Raw genomic sequence first — 19,692 nt, 5'->3', positions numbered from 1 at the left:
ATCGTGAGTCATAGGATATTTTCCAAAATAACAGGAAAAAAAAAAGAAAGTATAAAAATAAAAATAAAAATAACAAAAGAAAGATCATCCATCTAATTCATCAAATTAAATCAAAATTGTACTGTTTCAAATCATACATCTATCCTAACACATTTCCAAGATTGTCACTATCTTTTTAACATCAAGTCTCCAAACATGAGTAATAATCACACACTTGTAGCCCTTAGTATCCCACCCCCTCAACCGCAAAAAATTCATTATCAAAGAGACCTACTGGTTGAACAGATAGCATCCTTCAAATAAGACAGGTGATGTCACAATGTTTGGAATAGAAGGATAAAAGACCAAAAACGTCGGAGCAGAAAGATGAAAAAGACCAAAACTCCATAGATGTTAAACATAGGAAATCAAAGAAGCAAACGGAGCCTACTCAGACCATTAAACAAGAATAAGAAAAGTTTAAGAATAAAATATCTAGCAAAAAAGTTGGTTACAATCCAAAATACCACAAGAATCTAACAAATGGAATTCTGACTCAATACTGAATTGCGCCAAAATTCATAAGACTCTCCCCAAAGCATCAGATTTAACCTTGAGACCTAGGGCATAAAAACATAGACCATAACCATACTGAGAACCTAATATGAAGTTAATAGGATTTATTAACCTAACAGAATATCCCAGGCTAATCTCTCTGACTCTGGAGAGCTCATCCTCTGCAAGCTCCCTCACTCTGCATCAAATGGTTACTCTTCAGCAATACGTTGACAGAGATAGAAACTTCTTTCCCAGTCAGGTACTTTTTGTATTTCTTGCTGGCATGGTCCATTATGGCTGCTTGATTTTGGGGCTGCACCATATGACAAGTGTATTGATCTTTTGCAGTTACCTTGAGTTTGGGGTGCTCAATCAAAGTCCAATATATATTTGTTTGTCAATTCAGACAACCAGTAGGCCGATATATGTACTAAGGGGTTGAATTGTAAGGTGTTCCTTCACCCTACTATCTGCAAGTTGGGGCATATATAATATATTTGCACCAACTAGAGGGGGAGTGGTGAAAGAACTAAGCCCAATCATAATTGAGGAACCTATGAGATTATTCTGTGACACAAGGCTGTCATACAATTTCCCACAACCCACTTCAGCATGATAAAGCTAAGCACGTTGAGATCAACAGGCATTTAATCAAGAAAATGCTCATTATACGTTAGTCTATATTCTGCTCATCACTTCTGACAACCAGTTGGCTGTATAATGTAATAAAGGGTTGATTCATATAGTGTTTCATCCTATTATCTGCAAGTTGGACATATATAATATCTTTGCCCCAACTTAAGGAGGAGTAACAAAAAAATATTACCAGACAAGGTTGAGGAAATTATAAGACTAGTCTGACAACCAGTTGGCTGTATAATGTAATAAAGGGTTGATTCATATAGTGTTTCATCCTATTATCTGCAAGTTGGACATATATAATATCTTTGCCCCAACTTAAGGAGGAGTAACAAAAAAAATATTACCAGACAAGGTTGAGGAAATTATAAGACTAGTCTGTGACAACAAGGCTGCCATTGCCATTGCCCATAACCCTGTCTAACATGATAAGGGCAAGCACATCAAGACTAGTAGGCACTTCATCAAAAAAATTCTCGATCAAAGTCTAGCCAATATTCTGTTTGTCACTTCTGAGAACTAGTTGGCAGTGTACGTGCTAAGGGTTAAATTGTAAGGTATTTCACTGTATTATCTGCAAGTTGGGCATATATAATATCTTTGCACCAACTTCAGGGGGAGTGGTGAAAGAACTATGATGCCCAGTATTTGTTTAGTCATCATATAGAGTACTAGTCATAGGGGTGGGTCTTGGGCCTTGGCACAATGGTTGGTGGACCACAGATGTAGCCTGAACTCCAGGCATCAAGACAGCCTCTTAGCAAAATTTGCTGGGTAAGGCTGCATAAGAAAGTTCCGTCCAGGACTCTGCTTGTGTGGAAGCCCTTGGCTCCGATTTTGCCCTTCATATAGTAACAGTCATAGACATCTTACTTTCCTATCCATTTCTCTTATGATCCCATATATAAATAAGGGGCCTCTGTCATTGTTGACAAGTCAAATCATTCAACTAGTCCCCCATTCTGTTGAAACATAGGCAAAGAAATCCAATGAAGTATATCCCAAGACAACCAGAAGTACAGTGTCCAACCATTTCTCTATGAGGATCCATCCACCTCAAGAGTTTAAAGCCCATCTCATTTGATAGCGAGCAATATCTGAAACCGATCTTGAAAATATAATGAGCTTCATCTTCAATTGACCTTCAAAAAAATCATGGAACCAGTTTTTGATAATGTGATAAAACTCCATAAAGCTTTTCTAAGACTAACTCTAAAATGCGCAAACTGATGATTCTTCATATGAGAGGATTTTAAAATATACAAACTGATCATCCCCAGAAACCATAAACAGAAAATTTGAGTTCATGCTCACCCCCATTTTCATGGTTAAAATCAGAATAATGTCGCAGGGTGAAAATCTACACAATCCTTGAACTGACTCTTGAAAGTTCTGCTCAACTCACTAAAACCATACTAAGAACTTATTTTCCCATTATGTGTTTCATGATTAATTTAGGTTAGTATGACATAGAAAACTATTCAATTCTTTCAAGAGAATAGATCAGGTTATCAATTTAGAAGAAAACATGTCAAAAAGTTACCAAAAAAAAAAAAAAGGATAGCAGAACATGGAAACCATTTCCTGATTTCAGGAGAAAGAAAAAAAAATATAAAACTATTTAACAATCAAAAGATAAAACAACCAAGGTCTCCAAGTCATAGTATGCAATCCAACTGATCCAAAATATATGTCACCATATTCATTGCTGACTTTATCTGGACAATTTGCATTCGTTCCATTCTGATCCAGAGGTTGTTTACAGGAAAAAATAAATCCCTGATGTTTACAAGATATCTGTCATACTTGACAAAATCCCCATAAAGCTTCAGCAAAACAGCCACACTGATAATTCTAGAGTCAGCAAATTACAGTTCATATCTGTAGCCAAATAAAAACCTAACATAATGCACGTAGAAAGCAATAAATGGTAAAATTATGCAAATAAATATCAACTTCTAAAAATCTCTAGGAGAACAAAACTTACTACGACAAGTTCTAAGAGGCATATACAAGGATTGCTTGATCGAAATCTCAAAAATAGAATACATGAAAGCTCAAAGCAGCCCCAGATGGAAGGTCTCTCTTCTCTTGTGTATTTTTATTGTACACGTTAGCAGGTCGAATATCTCCCCTCTTCCCCAGTCGAATACAGAATCCCTCTGATGTTAAAATCTGAAGGTGATCAATCAATGCTGTGCCCATTGAATATTCTTAATGTCAATTCCTTCCTTAACCATCTCGTAAAGAGGGCTCATCTCTCTCAACTTCTCCACCTGCCTCACGGTGAGCTCAACTGCACGATCAATCTCAGCCTCTGTAGTGAACCTCCCAATCCCAAACCTAATGGAAGTGTGAGCCATGTCTTCGTCCACTCCCAGCGCCCTCAGAACATACGAAGGCTCTAAGCTGGCACTCGTGCAAGCACTGCCACTAGAAACTGCAACTTCCTTCAAGCCCATGAGCAAACTTTCCCCTTCAACGTAAGCAAAGGAAATATTTAGATTCCCCGCATACCTCCTCTCGCTGCATCCATTAACAACTATACCATCAAGCTTAGCCTTGAGTCCATCGAGCAGGCGTTTCTGCAAGGAAGAGATTCGCTTGTCGTCGTATTCCATCTCCTTCATTGCAACCTCACAAGCAGCCCCCATGCCAACAACCAACGGGGTCGGAACAGTCCCGCTGCGAATCCCTCTCTCTTGGCCACCGCCGTTCATCTGGGGTTCCACTCTGATTCTCGGCCTCCGCCTCATATAGAGGGCTCCAACCCCTTTGGGTCCGTAAATCTTGTGACCGCTCAACGACATTAAGCTCACATTCATCTTCTCAACGTCAACAGGAATCTTACCCAGAGCTTGAGCCGCATCAGTGTGGAAAGGGATGTTCCGTTCTTTGCATATTTGGCCGATTTCTTCCATGGGTTGAATGACGCCGATCTCGTTATTGACCATCATGACAGACACAAGGCCTGTATCAGGACGAATAGAGGAACGAAGGAGGTCGAGGTCGACGATGCCGTCGGAGCCAACAGGGAGATAGGTGATATCGTAGCCCTCTTGCTGGAGATGACGGCAAGAATCGAGAACGCACTTGTGCTCGGTCTGGGTGGTGATGACATGACGCTTCTTATCCTTGTAGAAATGCATCAAACCCTTCACAGAGATGTTATTGGACTCGGTAGCGCCGGAGGTGAAGATAATCTCCTTGGGAGAAGCGTTGATTAAGGCGGCGATTTGGGCTCTGGCTTTCTCGACGGCTTGGTCAGATTCCCAACCGTAGAGATGAGTGCGAGAATGTGGGTTGCCGTAGCGAGAGAGGTAAAAGGGGAGCATGGCGTCCAAAACCCTAGGATCGACTGGGGAAGTAGCTTGAACATCCAGATAGAGAGGTCTTCCAGATATCTTCACGCCTTTCATGGTGATTCCTTCCTCCTTATCCCCATATTGTTCCAGCTGAACAGGCGATGATGGTTCTGCCCTGGCCGCAGCGGCGGCGGCAGTGGAGAGCGCTCGGAAGCGAGTAGGGTAACCCCTGCTGATGCTGCTGCTGCTGCAGATTTCCCAGAGCTTCGAAGCCAGAAGCCTTGTGGCCATTGTTGTTTCCTTTCCCAATCGCTGTGGATTGGATTCGAATTAACGTTTCGGTGAAGGAAGAATGGAAGATAGAAAACGAACGGGGTATGCAGGTTTACGTGTTGCGATCGTTTCCTGATAAATTGGAAGGTTTTTTCTTTTTGTTTGGCTCGCCGAGTTCGATCCGGGTTCGAGTCGAGTAAGAACTCGGATGCCAGCATTCCCAACCTGGCGTTGGACCACGAAAGTTTAATTAATTGTCCACTAGCCCCCAGAAAATGGCAATTATTATTTGTCCCCTCCGAGTTAATTAGGGTTTTTGAAGGACTTGTTTGAGAAAAACAATGATAAGGAGGTGTTGGTTTGAGGTTACTTCTGTCAACGGAGATGATCTCGACTGTTGGCAGCAAGGGTTGCGCATGAAATGCGCATCATTCAAGTCTGTCTCACTAGTTTAACATATTTCTCCACATCGTTTCAATTAAGGCCGGCATAATGTCATTATCAAACATCTAAAAAGGAGGTAGTTCTCAACTTCTCTTACCCAGCAAAAAGAAATTAATTAAAAATTTAAAAATAAATTTGAAGGAGTTCACTCTGCCCGCGAGGGTAGAGAATCATACTCCCCTCACAAGTCATATCCTTCAATCATATATTTAGAAGGGAATTAAACTTTAATCCATTCGTTCAATGCTCAAAGATAAACCACTTCTTAAATATGTGATAAAGAGGTTCGAAAAAAATGTCATCCTCTACTTATTAATTTACTATCTATTCTTCTTCTCTTCACATATTAGACTTGGTATATTTTCATATTGTTAAAGGCAAAGGATAAATTAATTAATTTTTTAAAATTCAATGGCTCTAAAAATATCAAATCAATCATAAAATTGACTGAATAATCTTTTATTTTTTATATTTTTTTAGTATTTTTTTTATAAATTGATTAGTTCCATCAATTCAGAGTTTTATAACCTTGGGATATTGATTGATTAACTTCTTTTTTTTGGGTAAGAATTGATTGATCAATTAATCAAGTAATCAACCAAATAATTTATTAGTTAATCAATTAATATTGATTGATTTTCTTGGGGGTAAATCCTACTGTTTAATCTCAAGGTTTGAAAATTAAGCTTCAGAATTTTGGATTCTATATTTCTGTATCCCATTCTACTCTATAAACGATTTTATAATTTTATGGACTTAATTTTAAAGATGAAATATCTTAAAAATACGTTAAAAAAATTATTCATACAAAAATACAAAGAAATATCAATTGAACACTGATATAAGTTTCTACAACTTCTATGATTCAGAAATGCTGATTCATTTTTTCTGGTAGGATTGTTGATCTATTCTGAAACGGGTTCTTATTTATTTCAGGATTCAATGTCAAAAGAATAGAGACAGATAAATAAAGAAGTTTTATCATATTTTTTGTTTTGATAAATTATTTTTTTATTCAAGGAGCTATTCCAAACAACGGCATGTTTGAAGTCATAACTCAAAACCAAGAATTGCACATATACCAAACCTTCAAAAGCTCTACAGGAGTCAGGAAGAGCAAATCTGAATAAAAAATCTGCCAAAGAATTGGAGTTGCTTGAAATGAAATATTTTTTTTGGTAGAAAATATTATCATACTCGTGCAGACCTTTTGGAAAAGCAGTTTTCACTGGTTCTTGGCTTACCTGGATCAGAATGATTCATTCGATTCACTTCGTTGGTCTTATTTTTGTATCTGCCCCCCACAATGGCCTACCCCAAGTGGCTATCTCCCATTCTCCCCCATATATTTTCGGCTTTTCCTGTCTCTCTCTCTCACACTCACACACATACAAACACAGAGACGCTCAAAGAGACTCAAGAGTAGCAGTTCCAGAGGCTTCATGTGAGATCTCATCCAGAATACTACTCTTACTCGCAGGATCCAAGCTTTTTCGCTCTTACACACTTTGAGGCTTCAATTCTTTTCTCTTCAACACAGGACCCCACACACAACATTGGTGCCTGCCAACAACCTTGTCAGTTCCTCACTCGGCTCCTTGAAGATGGAGGACTACAGGGTCGTAGTCCGTTTCCTGTAGAACGGCATTAGAGTCGGAAAAGGTGTAAGGCTTCTTCTTCTTCATCATTCCTGTTGAAGATATACAAAACCCTTTTCCTTTGTGAAGGTTTGTTTCTATTATTTCGCTTTTATTTATTTTCATCATTCCATGTATGTGTCTAAATAGAGTTCTATTTTGGATTTGGGTTTAAATTTTGTGGGTGCTGGCTTTACCAGTAATTTTGCTACAAGAGATTTGTTGGTCTTCGGCGTCTCTTCCACTACTGTAGTTAAAATGACTCCTCAGCATTTGCAGAGGTTAAGACATGCTTTTTCTTGTATAATGAGGGTTTGGTTGAGAAATCAGCTTCTTGGTTACTGATTGTCTGGGTTTTCTTTTTGGCTTCTTGTCGTCTTTGCCGCATTATTTCCTCTCCTGCAGATTGAATTTGCGATTTTAACTTATGGGTTGTCTTACTGATCTCTGACCAACTCTTACTTTAGTCTGTTGTCGTCTTAGGGTTTCGCCTTCTTGAGTGTAGCCTGCCAATTGTTGATTGTTAGATAACTCCCAGCATCTGCTGTTTGCGTTTTTTGGTCTTCTTTTCTGCTGCAGGATTTTTCTTTTCTTTTTTCTGTTGGGTGTTTGGTCCCTTTTTCTAGGGTTGGGTGTGTGTGTGTCTTTGACAGGGGAAGGATTGGGATTTCGAAATTGCAGGATATGTTGAACCCGTATCATTTGATGGACGGTATTTTATTTTGGGCACTGGTGGTTGAATGGTTCAATCTGAAATTGTCAATTCTGGTTTATTTATTCATCGGGTTTCTCTACACCAAGAGTTGCAATAAGGTGTCTTGCTCATACATTTTATAATCTGAGCCCTGCATTATGAGTTACTATTTTGTGACTGGATCAATGTTTGGTTTTGGTAAGAGCTGTCTGACCTATTTTAAAATAGGAATAGGAATTGTTGTTAGGGTGTTCTTTTCTTCTGTTAAATGTCATTGTCAACTATTTAGTCAAAACAGCATTGTTGATCTGCTGGAGAAACTTATTTGTTTTGATTCCTTTCCATGCTGTTCTTTGGCTTGAGCAGAGACCAGGCTTCCACAGCTGAGGAGCTATCAAAACAAACATGTTCAGGCAATCACCAAGTAGGAATCAGAGGACGAAAAGGCTCAAAGTTAAACACGTCCTTCAAATATTTATATTGCTTGCCATTGGTATCTGGCTGCTTTACCAAGTCAAACACTCCCATGATAAGAAAAAGGAATTTGAAAACACTAGAAAAATCTCAGAAAAGGTAGAGAGTGAGGATGAAAGAATCAAACTTGGAAGAAAGGACCTTCCGCATGGGGAGGAATCAGCTTCCGAGACAGAGACACAAAATGAAGAAGAAACAGAAGAAGAAGATGAAAGCAAACCTGAAGAAACTGAAGAAGGACGAGGGGTTGGAGATGACGAGATTGATGAGCATGATCAAGAGAGAGAAGATGAGGAAGCTGAACGTGGAGAAGATTTCTTTGACGAAGAAGAGAAGGACAGAGAAGAGAAAGATAATGAGAAAGAAGGGCAGAATGATGGTGGTAGTTCATCAGAGGATCAGGATCCTGATGGAGGGGACAAGACTACGCAGGAAGCGCGAGAGGAGATTTATAAGGGTGATGACGCTTCTAGTGCTGTTGTCCGGGATACCCATGAAATTCAAGATTCAGGGGGCTCAAACATGGAAGGGCATATAGCAAATGCGGGAAACAATCAATCAGAGCATGAAAATACATCCCATGGTATACAGGAAGCCACTGCCAATGAGAATGATTCAGACCCAAAAATGGGAGTAGATGAAAAAACTGTTGCTAATGCTAATCCTTCCGTAAATGCTACAGCGGCTGAAGAAAAGGTGGGAGAAGATGTAAAAGCTGAAGCCAACCTCTCTGCAAATGCTACTGCCACTGAAGAGAGAGATACTGAGAAGACCTTGACAGAATCCAAGCATGAATCTACTTCTAATTCTACACTTACAACAGAATCCAACAATTGGATTGAGATGAATGATTACTCGACAGCAGATGATGCAAAAACTCAAAGCTCATCCATACAGAATGGAACTGAGACCGTCATGGATTCAACTCAACATCAAAATGCATCAGAGGCAAGTGGAATACCTACTGGCTATAATTTGCAAACTGTTGTATCGGAGAAGATAAACTCCAGCACGGCAGATAGCAAGGAGAAATCAGAAGCCAATACAGAGGTAGCCCTGAGCATTGATGCTTCTGGTAATTCTAGTTCTGTTATTCCAGAATTGCAGGTCATGGAAGCTAATGCTACTGCTAGAGCAGAGGATGGATCATCATCTTTGACCACAAATGAGAATGCTGAAGTGGTTCATGGTGAGAAGTCTAACAAAACTACTGCGATGGAGGAAAATAAGGATGGCTCCACATCTTCAATGACTAATGAGAATGAGCATACTACAGCAAGTCAACAAGACACCATGAATGTTTCTGATTCATCTATCCCTGAAGAAGTCAAAGAAGCTCGGATAGATCTTGGGACCTTGCCAGATATCAAAACTGAAGGAACAAATCATGATGATGTGGCAACAGAATGACAATGTAACTAGCACCCATTTACTTTCTTTTTCTTACGAATTTGGATGAGAAAATGTAAGTTTGTTGTTTGTAATTTGTTCTCGGAACATTAACCAATGTTTCAGGAGGATGGGTAGGTTGTGTTTGTCAAGAGTGTAATTGTAAAATGCACTACTGTCCTGTAGTCTCTGTTACTGAATCTGAATGAATATGGGTATTCTTAATTCTGCTTGTATTTCTTTGTCATAGATCTCGGACCTGCACGGTTCTCATTTTCGCATGTATCAAGTAGCTTTTACTAGTCAACCCCTTGGCGGCATGAACTGATGGGTCTGGTTGTCTCTTCTTGTTGGTTTAATCAAAACCAGTTCATGACTACTAACGCAGCTCCATTGCATAACCTGGGCAAAAAGTTTATTTAGTCGCAATTTGTAATGTCTCATGCACAAGGACCTGAACACCACGTAAGGGTGGACAACTGGAAGACTTTCATTTTGGAATTGAGTTAGCCCGGATTCCTTTTTAACGTTTCAAAGCTATATAACGAAATAATTTTTTTTTCATTTTGGAATTTAGTTGTTCATGCCAGTTTGCTTCTACCTCAATTGATCTTCAGTGGTGAAAGATCCAGGGCCCAACAAGATTTGAACTTGTGAAAACTTTTTGACGTAAATGGATAAAAGCATGGCAAGCAAGTCAAGGTCAGTCACAATGGAGTGCCTCTTGAAGGCCAACAAGTTTGGTCACTCTTTGCTACAAACTACTTTTTCTTCTTCTTCTTTTCCCCCTTTTTGGTAAGCACTTTTTGCTGCTAGCTTATGGACTTCAGATGTGGCTTTCAAGGATCAAGCTTATCATCTAATGGATTCACAGAATGCAGCAAACGAAATTAAGTATAACCTTCTCTGGCATCTCAATGGGTTATGACAAATTTTTTGGAATAGGTTGTTTTTTTATAAATAAGGATGGGGACTATTACATATACTATAGGGAGACTTGGACCCGTGACCTCTTCAATAAGAAGTGCCGATATTACCATTTGAGCTATACCCTTCATGGTAGTGTTACGAAAAAATTGGTTCAATTACAATGGCATAACTCATGGCAGACCAGGGAAGAAGGCTTTTGAAATTTCCAGGAACCTAGACCAGTATACTTCATATTACTTTAATGAAGAGAAAGAACCGAGTTCTCTACCTGAAAATAAACTCATCAATTGGGAAGCTCCAAGAGAAGATTGGTTCAAATTCAATTTTGATGGCTCAAGACTTTTAAACAGCAACAACTCTTTTCAAGCAGGTTTCGGGGTTGTTCCAAGAGATAATCAGGGAATGATGGTCTTACATTTTTCCCCAAGGATGTAATGATCAATCAGCAATGGTGGCAGAAGCTTTGGCGGTGAAGAAGTTTGGTCACAGGACATGGGCATCTCAAAATGCATTATCGAGAAAGATTCCTGGAACATAATCGATCTAGTAAAGCACCCACACAGGCAGCCTCGCTGGAGAATCAAAACCATCATTCAAGACTCTAGAACTCTGGCTTCAGGCTTTGATAATCTGAGCTTCACTCACATCATCAGAGAACGGACAGGACTAGTGTTCTGAAAGAAGCAGTGATGCTTCACCCCCAAACATTTTCAAGAATAGAAGATCCATTCAATGGTTGGAATTCTGAGAATCGATCTCTTACTTTTGTTAATGTCAAGTCCAACAATTCCTTAAACAGAACTCGTCCAACTTGGACATTGGAAGAAGAACCAGAGTCAGATGCATCATCATTCTCCGCGGTGCCGTATATACATTCTACATAAGATCTTACAACAGATCCCAAAAGATTAGTTTGAGAATTCAGTGGATTTCTGAAATCTTTGGTGATGATTTTTCCTGACGTTTAGGTAGTGATTTCATCAGCTTGTCATACACCGCCCTCACTTCTATTGATCACCAGCGTAAGGTCCAAGACAGGAAACCCATTAAATCTTCATGCACTAGCTAGAGTATCAGTGACAATGGGGAAGAAGCACTCCACAAATCACATTGGAATGCAGGATAAATACTACCCATATACCGAATTAAAACAAAATGCATTGTCCACGCCTCGAAATAACAGTGTGAAGAAACTGCATAGATCAAGAGTGAACCCCTATTTACAGCACAAACCTGATGGCCAAGTACAGAGACAAGAGACACAACCTGACTTAAAATATTTACAACCAAACAGTGAGACAGTGTTACAGACAGATTAAATTAAATACCAAAGGGAAAAGCTCCCAACACTAATATGACCTGCCCTTATCGAACTATAAAACCAAATCTTCATCTCCACTCCAAACTTCTAATTCATTATAATTCCATCCCTAGTGCCAGTTGCAATCCCTGTTGAAGACCCCCTTGCCTCTGTTTCTTGAAGACAACCTGCCGGAAAAGAAAAAAAAACAAAAACCAGTGTCCAGACAGGCCATAACAAAATCACAAGGAAAAAAATATATACAAACCAGAAAGCAGAATCCACAGCAGACAGATCAAGGTGCCAAAAGTGATTAACTTCGGATGACCCTGCGTAGCTATAGGAAGGTAAATCCTTTAAAAGAAAAACAAGAAGCAGTCTGAACATTGGATTCAGCTTTCCACATATCCAAAGATGGGGATCCACAAACCATCTGTGGATGTCTCAAAGAATTGATAGTGTGTTTAGAATCAAACAAAAGAAATGGCACTAGTAATGTGATAACCATATAAATAACATTTGATAGCAGCAACAGTAAGTCCAAAATGCTTAAAAGTTTCTTATCGATTATGGTGAGAGGGATATCACAAAGGAAAGAATCAGAGATAAAGAGACGGGGCTTGAAAAGTCTAGAAAGATGCATGCCCAAAAATCATGCTAACCAAAGATGCTTAGAAAAACTGCATGATAAGGAAAATGGGAAAAGAATCAGAGACAATGTCTTTCAACAACTATAGTAGAAGTTTTGGCCAACCAGCGATATCACACTAAAGCTCAAAGTTTCCAATAAAGACTTGGAGAGACTCCTAGACAACCCCCCTTCTCCTGAAGATGATTTAGGGTCTGAACAACAAAACCCTAGTTCTTTATTTTGAATAATGATTCACACCTTGCAGACATGAATTGGGTAGAGGTGGAGACAATCAACGCCTTCATCTGTGAACAATGTTTCTTCCACACTAGGTCTTGCTTAAAACCCTAATGAGGTTGGTAGTCTTCTGAGAGAAAGACTTTGAAATGAGCTACCTCATTATGATATTTGCTCTTCTGCTTCATCAATCAGAAGAAAGCACTCGAACTTCCGTACATCATCCCATCCTTGACGAGATGTGTGATATGATATGGTTCATAGAAGCGACTAAGACTCGCTAATGAGCATGTTGTGCCAGGATCTATATTTATCTAATGAACTAGAAAGAATAAGAAAAATGAGAAAAGAACAACAATAGATGGAGAAGAGAAGACATGATTCACACCTAACAAGTTCCACTCAAAATTAGCACATGGATGAGAGAAGAGGATCTTATTAATCAGGACTATTGACACCATTGCAGGTAAGCAACAATCTACAAACCTCTATCCGATTCCAATTGGTCAATTTTGACGAGATACATCTATATGAAACAGGGACTAAAAAGAAGAAGACTACAAATTGAATAATTGGTTCTAAACTGAACTGAAAGAGTGTTCCAATTTATCAAAACTACAGCAGGATAAATTTTAAAATTACAATCAATAAATAACCCTAATGAACCCTACACACAACTGCATCACTAAGGAAGCAAGGGAATGCTCTTACCATATCTTAAGTTTAAAGCAAATCTACTAGGGCTGCCGATCAATGGTCTTTATGTTTCTTCTCAAAAAGGCCATGGTCACCTGTGCCATAAAATTCCAGCAAGAAAAATTGTCAATAGCTTTACAAACATGCATGAATCCCCTAACATTGAACATAATCAATGTGACTGGCTATTCAATCATCCCAAAGAGTCTCAGAAATTCAACCCAAAGGATGGAAACAGCTTGATCATAGATCAGCAACATCTAATTTTTACATGGTTGAACCCATATAAGAAATTTTTAATGCAATTCCAGTAGGGAAATTCAATTAAAGTTGGAAGGTTCTAAGGTTTGGAACACAGGCCAGAGATACCTCTGAATCAATGACAAAGGATATTAGTATATGCTGCCAAAGGGGCTAAGCAGCATACCACACGAAAATAAAGCTAAGCACTATAAGTCAATCATGAAACTGTATACACAACTGATTATAGGTCACTGATGTACCTTCTCACAGAATTGAGAACTTCAAATAGTTGCACATAAGCCCTTAACTGCAATATCTTTAATAATTTAAGATAACATTAATATTAGAATGTTCATTTTTTATGCTATATTAATGCATTGCTATTTTTTGGAAAATATTTCATGCATGTGTCTGAATGACTAGTGTCTGTACGTTAATACAATGTTCCTGATAGTTAATTTAAAAAGGTAAAAAAATAAAGTTGATTATCCATCAAACACCACAAAGATCTTTGTCCACTTACCATCTGATGAATATTTTCCATCTACAGCTACATTCTTTATCAGTCATCAAAGTATGACATTGCTAGAAACTAAGCACAGCTTCAATTAAAAAGCATTGGTTTAGCAACATGTGGTTGCTGGAATGAGATGCAGTTTTTACATGGTTGTTTAGGGTTATTTAAGTTCTCAGATTGCATTTTCCTTTTCGTTCTGCCAGTCTACTTCCTGGGTGTCTACAAGACCTAAGGTTTCATTTGGTTGCAATGAGAATTTAACGGAAGGGAAGAAAAATTTTCATACTTCAAATAAAAACTTTCATAATTATTTTGTATTTATTACTTTATTACATGACTAACTCCAAATCATTCCATATTGGTCATCAAATTTTGCTTTACTATGCATCCAGTTCGGTTTGTTTTTACAAATAAATAGAGATTTCCATGTAAGACAATCCCTGTTTTGGGCTGGAATTGTAACTTGACCAGTGAAATGATGCCAGGAACTCTTATGATATGAACCAATTCATGTATCTGACGTGGTGGATCATGAAGGATTCACAATGTCACAAGCAGATTATTATGAATATCATGACCTGTTGAATATACCCACACCATAAATTCAGCCAGTTCACAAGCATGACAATAAGATCTAAGAGCATAACCATACTTCAACACATAATGGCAGGTTAACTCGCACTATAGCAATAAAACAACACAACAAGAATAACAATCAATTAAATGCTTCACAAAGGGAGATAGATCGGGGTGGAAGATTTCCAAAAAGAAAATAGGTATTCACATGAAGTATTACAATCCACTGAAAAATGCAAGACCCTCAGAAAAAGTATATTCAGAAGGACTGAAACTCACCCCATGGAAACTCCTTGTTTCGGATGTGCAAATATGGGTATGGCTGCAGAAAAAAAAAGCACAACTGTTAGCGAAAACAGTCAGAGAGAGAAAATTTTACATTTTTTTCCCTGAAAAGTGAACCAGTGAACCAGGCATCTGGGCAGCAAAAGAAAGGAACCCTGAGTAGAGGCAAAGAAAAACTTACAGGAGGCTCTTCATAGTGTGGATGTGGCTTCGACAAGTTGTATACAGCCAAAATTGCGCACACTGCTATGCCAGCATAAGTTATCTTTTCCCATTTATCTGCTTCTTCTGAACAAACGATATTCACATTCAAATTGAGTGATGCAACTACAAATATAATAACCCAAAACAAGGAAAACAAAATAACGAACAGGAAGCAAATAAAAATCTTAGCTCAGGAAAGAAAACAATGGCCTCAAATTTATATATAATTGGGAGAAGAAGAAAAAAAAATCTTATGAAATCTTGTGGAGATACCATCCCTCTTTTGGAAATGAAACATTTTTGATAAACAAAAATCAAGTTACAATCTTTTTCCTAACAGAGTGAATTAAGGAGAGGTTAGAGGTCTCACGGGCATCATCATGTTGAGCAGACGATGCGAAGCTCCTCTTAAAAGGAGCTGCCCTTGTACCTCTGCGGAGAGCTGCTTGAAGTCCAGGTCTGATCATCGACATCGCCATCTCTGGTTGTCTTCTTCTCCAACGATCACGTTGCCCAGCAGTAGTAGGAATTCTAAGAAATTTATTGAGGAGTTCATGCTGTATTGTCCTCCTCGCCACCGATCACTTTCCTTCACTCCAGAGAATTCCAGAACCCATTCCACAGTTCCAGTATTCCAGAGAGTGAGGACGAATGAGAAGTGAGTCAGGCGATAATGGCTCATTCGAACACCTCGAATTGATAGACGGGCTATGGTTTACCTGGTTACAAGTTACAACTATTCACACGAGTTCCGCTGTCGCTTTGGTGGACCGCGTCAAGTCAAACATCTTGCGCCGTCAGATTGAAATTTCGATCTTGACCATTGAAATTCAACGAAGGATCTGAGATCAACGGACCAACATAAAAGTTCTAAATTACTTTAGGAATGCGCAATTAGAGAGACCCTAAAATAAGTAGCAAAAATTATATCCAATAAAAATTATAGCAAAAATGAATATATCCAGTGTGAATGCTTTCAGCAAAAGCAAATAAAAACCTCATAATTTAATTATTATTCTTGTATTTCTCAAGACTGGCATAGTCTTCTTCTAGTCTCTCAATAAAAAGTGTAAGAAAATCCTCTCTCATCGACCTATCCAAATGATGAACTACTTAGATCATCTTTCTGTTAATAGGTGCCATAAGAGCACTCTATGCACTAACATGAGGCTTTGTATTGTGCAACACCAATTTTCATTGTCGTCTCCACAATGTCTTCATTGGAGTTCTCCCATAAATAGGATACTTCTCCTGCTTCTGTATAATCATTTGAAGAAAAATATAGACAATCCCATATACAAATCGACATCGCAAACGCATCATGAGTAAAATAAAAAAGTGATAAGCAACAGTATGAATTCATCTAACAATTAACCATACAAGTCTCTAATAAGGTAAACATGCTTTAAGATATAACACCAGCCTTTCTCTAGGTAGGTCTCGTCTCTCTAATCCCTCACGGATTGGCTACCTCAGTTGGGATCCCAAACAAGGGGGTACGGACCACGTCAATCAACCTTGGTTGGGGTTTAGGTCCACACTCTTTCACCATAACCATTAGCATGAGTATTAGTGCATGTCAGGGATTCTAGCCCAATGTAAGGTCTTACGATAACATACTACATGTGATTCAGATACATCCCCTATGGCACCATGCAACTCGATTTAATATCCTTCTCCACCTAGGAATGAGAATCATCACGAACTGATTACCTCTGTTGGACTCCATTCCCTAACCCTATGGTCATCCACATATCGTTGGGGCAGATGCTTTAATATCCCCTTATGACTCTCAAGCAACCTATTGGGCACCTATGAACCCAACCCTACAATTGCATGATCAAGAGTGGACCACAGAATCTCCTCACAGCTACCGTTATTGAATGAACAAAGTCACGTCACCATTATCACAGGTCATTCAACTTCAATATCCCTGCTGAAAGGGTAATAGTATGTGAGGATATCTAACCATGCAATCTAGACCTCCTACGTATGTAAATCAGTAACCATGATAGTGCTAGGGGCATCAGAGAATAGTGTCTCATACCACAATCCTTGATATCTCAAACTAGGAATACCCAACAAGAATAATCATCAATCATAGTCGCATCAAACATGTCATTCTACATCAAGGAATAAATTAAATACATCTAACATTATCCATAACATTTCATCATCAAATAAACATATTTAGCTACTGTTACAGCAGGTAATGAGGCTACATTACATACATGTTCATAGTGATAGGCAAATCATCAACATCATGTCAATCATACATGCAATTGTAACCTTATCTATCTTAGTGGAAATATAATAGAAAAGTGTATTAAGTCTCTCCAATAATCACTCCAACAGACTTGAAAGATCACCTAGATTAAGGTTAAGAAGTTTTATTAAGGTTTGAGATCCAAATAGAGTGAAAACAACATTAAAACAGTCTCTGGAAGTGGGCCAGTCACTTGAGCCGGTTGGTTCAATCGACCTCCTTAAGCGATCGCCTGCTTTTCTAGCAATTTTCCAAATTCGAAATTCAAACTTTTGATCATCCATCCTCGATCTGATTTTGGATTTATTCAAATCCGAACTTCGTTCTTAGAACTCTAAAGAGGGCACCACACACCAGATCATAGAAGAAGAATAACTTAAATCCACATCATCTTCTTCGACAAGATTAGCCCTGATTGGGATATGAAAATCCATCTCTTAGCATGATCCAATTGAGATCATTGATGAAAAATGATCTAATCACTCCAACTTACCATGACATAATTTTAAAGGGAGGAACTACTCTCTAATAATATAGAATTCAAGTAAAATAAGAAAGTGCTTAATTAACTTCTAAAAGATTTGAAAGTCAAAGTGAGATCCAAACCTTCTTTAAGAATCAAGGAGTTTTTCACTACCAATCACGTGTACACAACCTCTAGTCAGTCCATATCAGCCTCCATGAATATAATAATGCGACATTAGGTCGTCGATGGCTATTTATAGAGAGCTAAGGGCAAAATAGGATTTAAAACCCGCAGCCAGACCGACCGGTTACTTGGGGCGGTTGGTTGGGTCAATCAACCGCCTTAAGCACCGTCCCCTAGTACTTTTCAGTATTTGGGTGCTTTGATCTCCCGGTTGATCCCCAATACCAATTTAACTTAAACCAACACATGGGGGGGGGCACTTACCTTGATCTCGAACATCTTCAAATCGACTTGTCTCGTGCTGGAAATCCATCTACCTAGTTCATTAGGGTTTCGACTAGATCTTCGGGTTCTCAGTAAGGCATGTTCTTCACCAGCAATATCCAAATCCACGAGCTCAAGGTCTAGATCATGGGCTTCAATCCAGATAGCCCAAAACTTCTTCCTGTTGGAATTTTAGGTACTTAGACCTGCAATACGAACTCTAGGTTACAAATACAGGGCTTATTACATTGAAAAGAGAGGAGATCAATATTGAATTTCAGTTACAGACTCTCCCATTATTCTATCCAACACTCTCGTCGCAACTCGCCACTATTTTCCATCTACTTCTTTGTCTTTATCTATCCTCTTCTCAATGATTATGACTATTACTCTATGTTAATTTATAAATTTTTAAAAGAGAAGGATTCTGCTTAATCCAAGAGAAGGATTCTGCTTAATCCAAGCTCTCTCTCTCTCTCTCTCTCTCTCTCTCTCTCTCTCTCTCTCTCTCTCTCTCTCTCTCTCTCTCTCTCTCTCTTCTCCATTCTACGAAACCCTATGGACCAAGCCGTGTTTTGAGGTGGACCTTTCTTCCTCTCCTCGTCTCTCAACCTTTTCTTCTTCTTCTTCTTCATCTTCATCATTTCTCCTATCTCCTCTTCACTTCTCTAAACTCTTTCTCATTTCTTTCTCCTTTCTCTTTCTTCTTCTTTCTACTTTCTCCATCGTTTTCCTTTTCTTTTTTCCTATTTCTTCTAGACGCGTGCTTTGGAAGCAACTCCCTGGGATTTGGGAGTTCTAATGTTGCATGCTTCTGTTGTAGCCTCTGTACTACGGTTTGTTGCCACAATCGCAGCTCCTACGACTTCTTTAGCCAAAGCCTCTACCGCAATATCATCCGGCCACTAATCTAGCAAAGGAAAAGTCATCGCTACCGAAGCACGAAGTCAAACAGCGGAACTTCCTTGCACATTCGACTTCCCACTGTCAAGCTATAGTTGCTTTGCCCTTGTGGTGTGTTATCTCTCCGCCTTTGTGGTGTGTTTTCTCTCTGTCCATGTGGCTTGTTAGTCTCCGCTTTTGTGACGTGTTTTTACCTATTTGGGCATTTGTGATGGAGGATGCATTTTTCGCATCTTTTGAGCTTATTGGTTGCTGTTGTAATTACAACTTATTTATAAGGTTTTATTGAGTTTGACTCATACATTTTCCTAGATGACCCTATCTATAGCATGTATGACAGTTTGGTCAAATTCCGCTCTTTGATTTCAAATATGTCTGTTCGAGCCTTGTGTTTCCATGCTTCTATTTTTTTGTTTTTCTTTTTTGGTATGTTTCTATATTTCTTTCTAGTTTAATGCATGAAGTTTGTCTTCTTACTAAATAAATAAATAAATTTAAAAAGAGGAGTACAAATTTATGAATATGATTTATAAATTTTCAAAAGAGGAGTAAAAATTTATAAAGTTTACATGAATTTTACTCCAATTATACAGCCAACC

General features: G+C 38.6%; 3 protein-coding genes across 3 annotated transcripts; 1 reads left to right on the top strand and 2 right to left on the bottom strand.

The window, feature by feature from the left end:
• Window positions 1-2,853: 2,853 nt before the first annotated feature.
• Window positions 2,854-4,898, bottom strand: LOC149015171 (cysteine desulfurase, mitochondrial-like). The gene has a single exon (XM_089156230.1). The coding sequence runs from the start codon at window positions 4,770-4,772 to the stop codon at window positions 3,366-3,368; it is 1,407 nt and encodes a 468-aa protein (XP_089012356.1). The 5' UTR covers window positions 4,773-4,898; the 3' UTR covers window positions 2,854-3,365.
• Window positions 4,899-6,482: 1,584 nt separating this feature from the next.
• Window positions 6,483-9,644, top strand: LOC149015170 (uncharacterized). The gene is made up of 2 exons (XM_089157069.1): window positions 6,483-6,925; window positions 7,896-9,644. The coding sequence occupies exon 2, from the start codon at window positions 7,935-7,937 to the stop codon at window positions 9,411-9,413; it is 1,479 nt and encodes a 492-aa protein (XP_089013195.1). The 5' UTR covers window positions 6,483-6,925; window positions 7,896-7,934; the 3' UTR covers window positions 9,414-9,644.
• A 1,073-nt stretch (window positions 9,645-10,717) lies between these two features.
• Window positions 10,718-15,700, bottom strand: LOC149015169 (cytochrome c oxidase subunit 6a, mitochondrial-like). Its single transcript, XM_089157130.1, has 5 exons — window positions 15,382-15,700; window positions 14,989-15,095; window positions 14,802-14,844; window positions 13,202-13,281; window positions 10,718-11,810 (listed from the first exon to the last, which is right to left on the bottom strand). Exons 1-4 carry the CDS (start codon window positions 15,488-15,490, stop codon window positions 13,241-13,243), a joined length of 300 nt encoding a protein of 99 aa, XP_089013256.1. The 5' UTR covers window positions 15,491-15,700; the 3' UTR covers window positions 10,718-11,810; window positions 13,202-13,240.
• Between the last annotated feature and the right edge of the window lie 3,992 nt (window positions 15,701-19,692).

Source organism: Hakea prostrata, chromosome 5, assembly GCF_041222555.1.
Source record: "Hakea prostrata isolate BN-2017 chromosome 5, UWA_Hpros_2, whole genome shotgun sequence".
Classification (NCBI taxonomy): Eukaryota; Viridiplantae; Streptophyta; class Magnoliopsida; order Proteales; family Proteaceae; genus Hakea; species Hakea prostrata.
The sequence above is the reverse complement of the archived record's forward strand: the minus strand, read 5'-3'. Positions and strand labels throughout refer to the sequence as shown.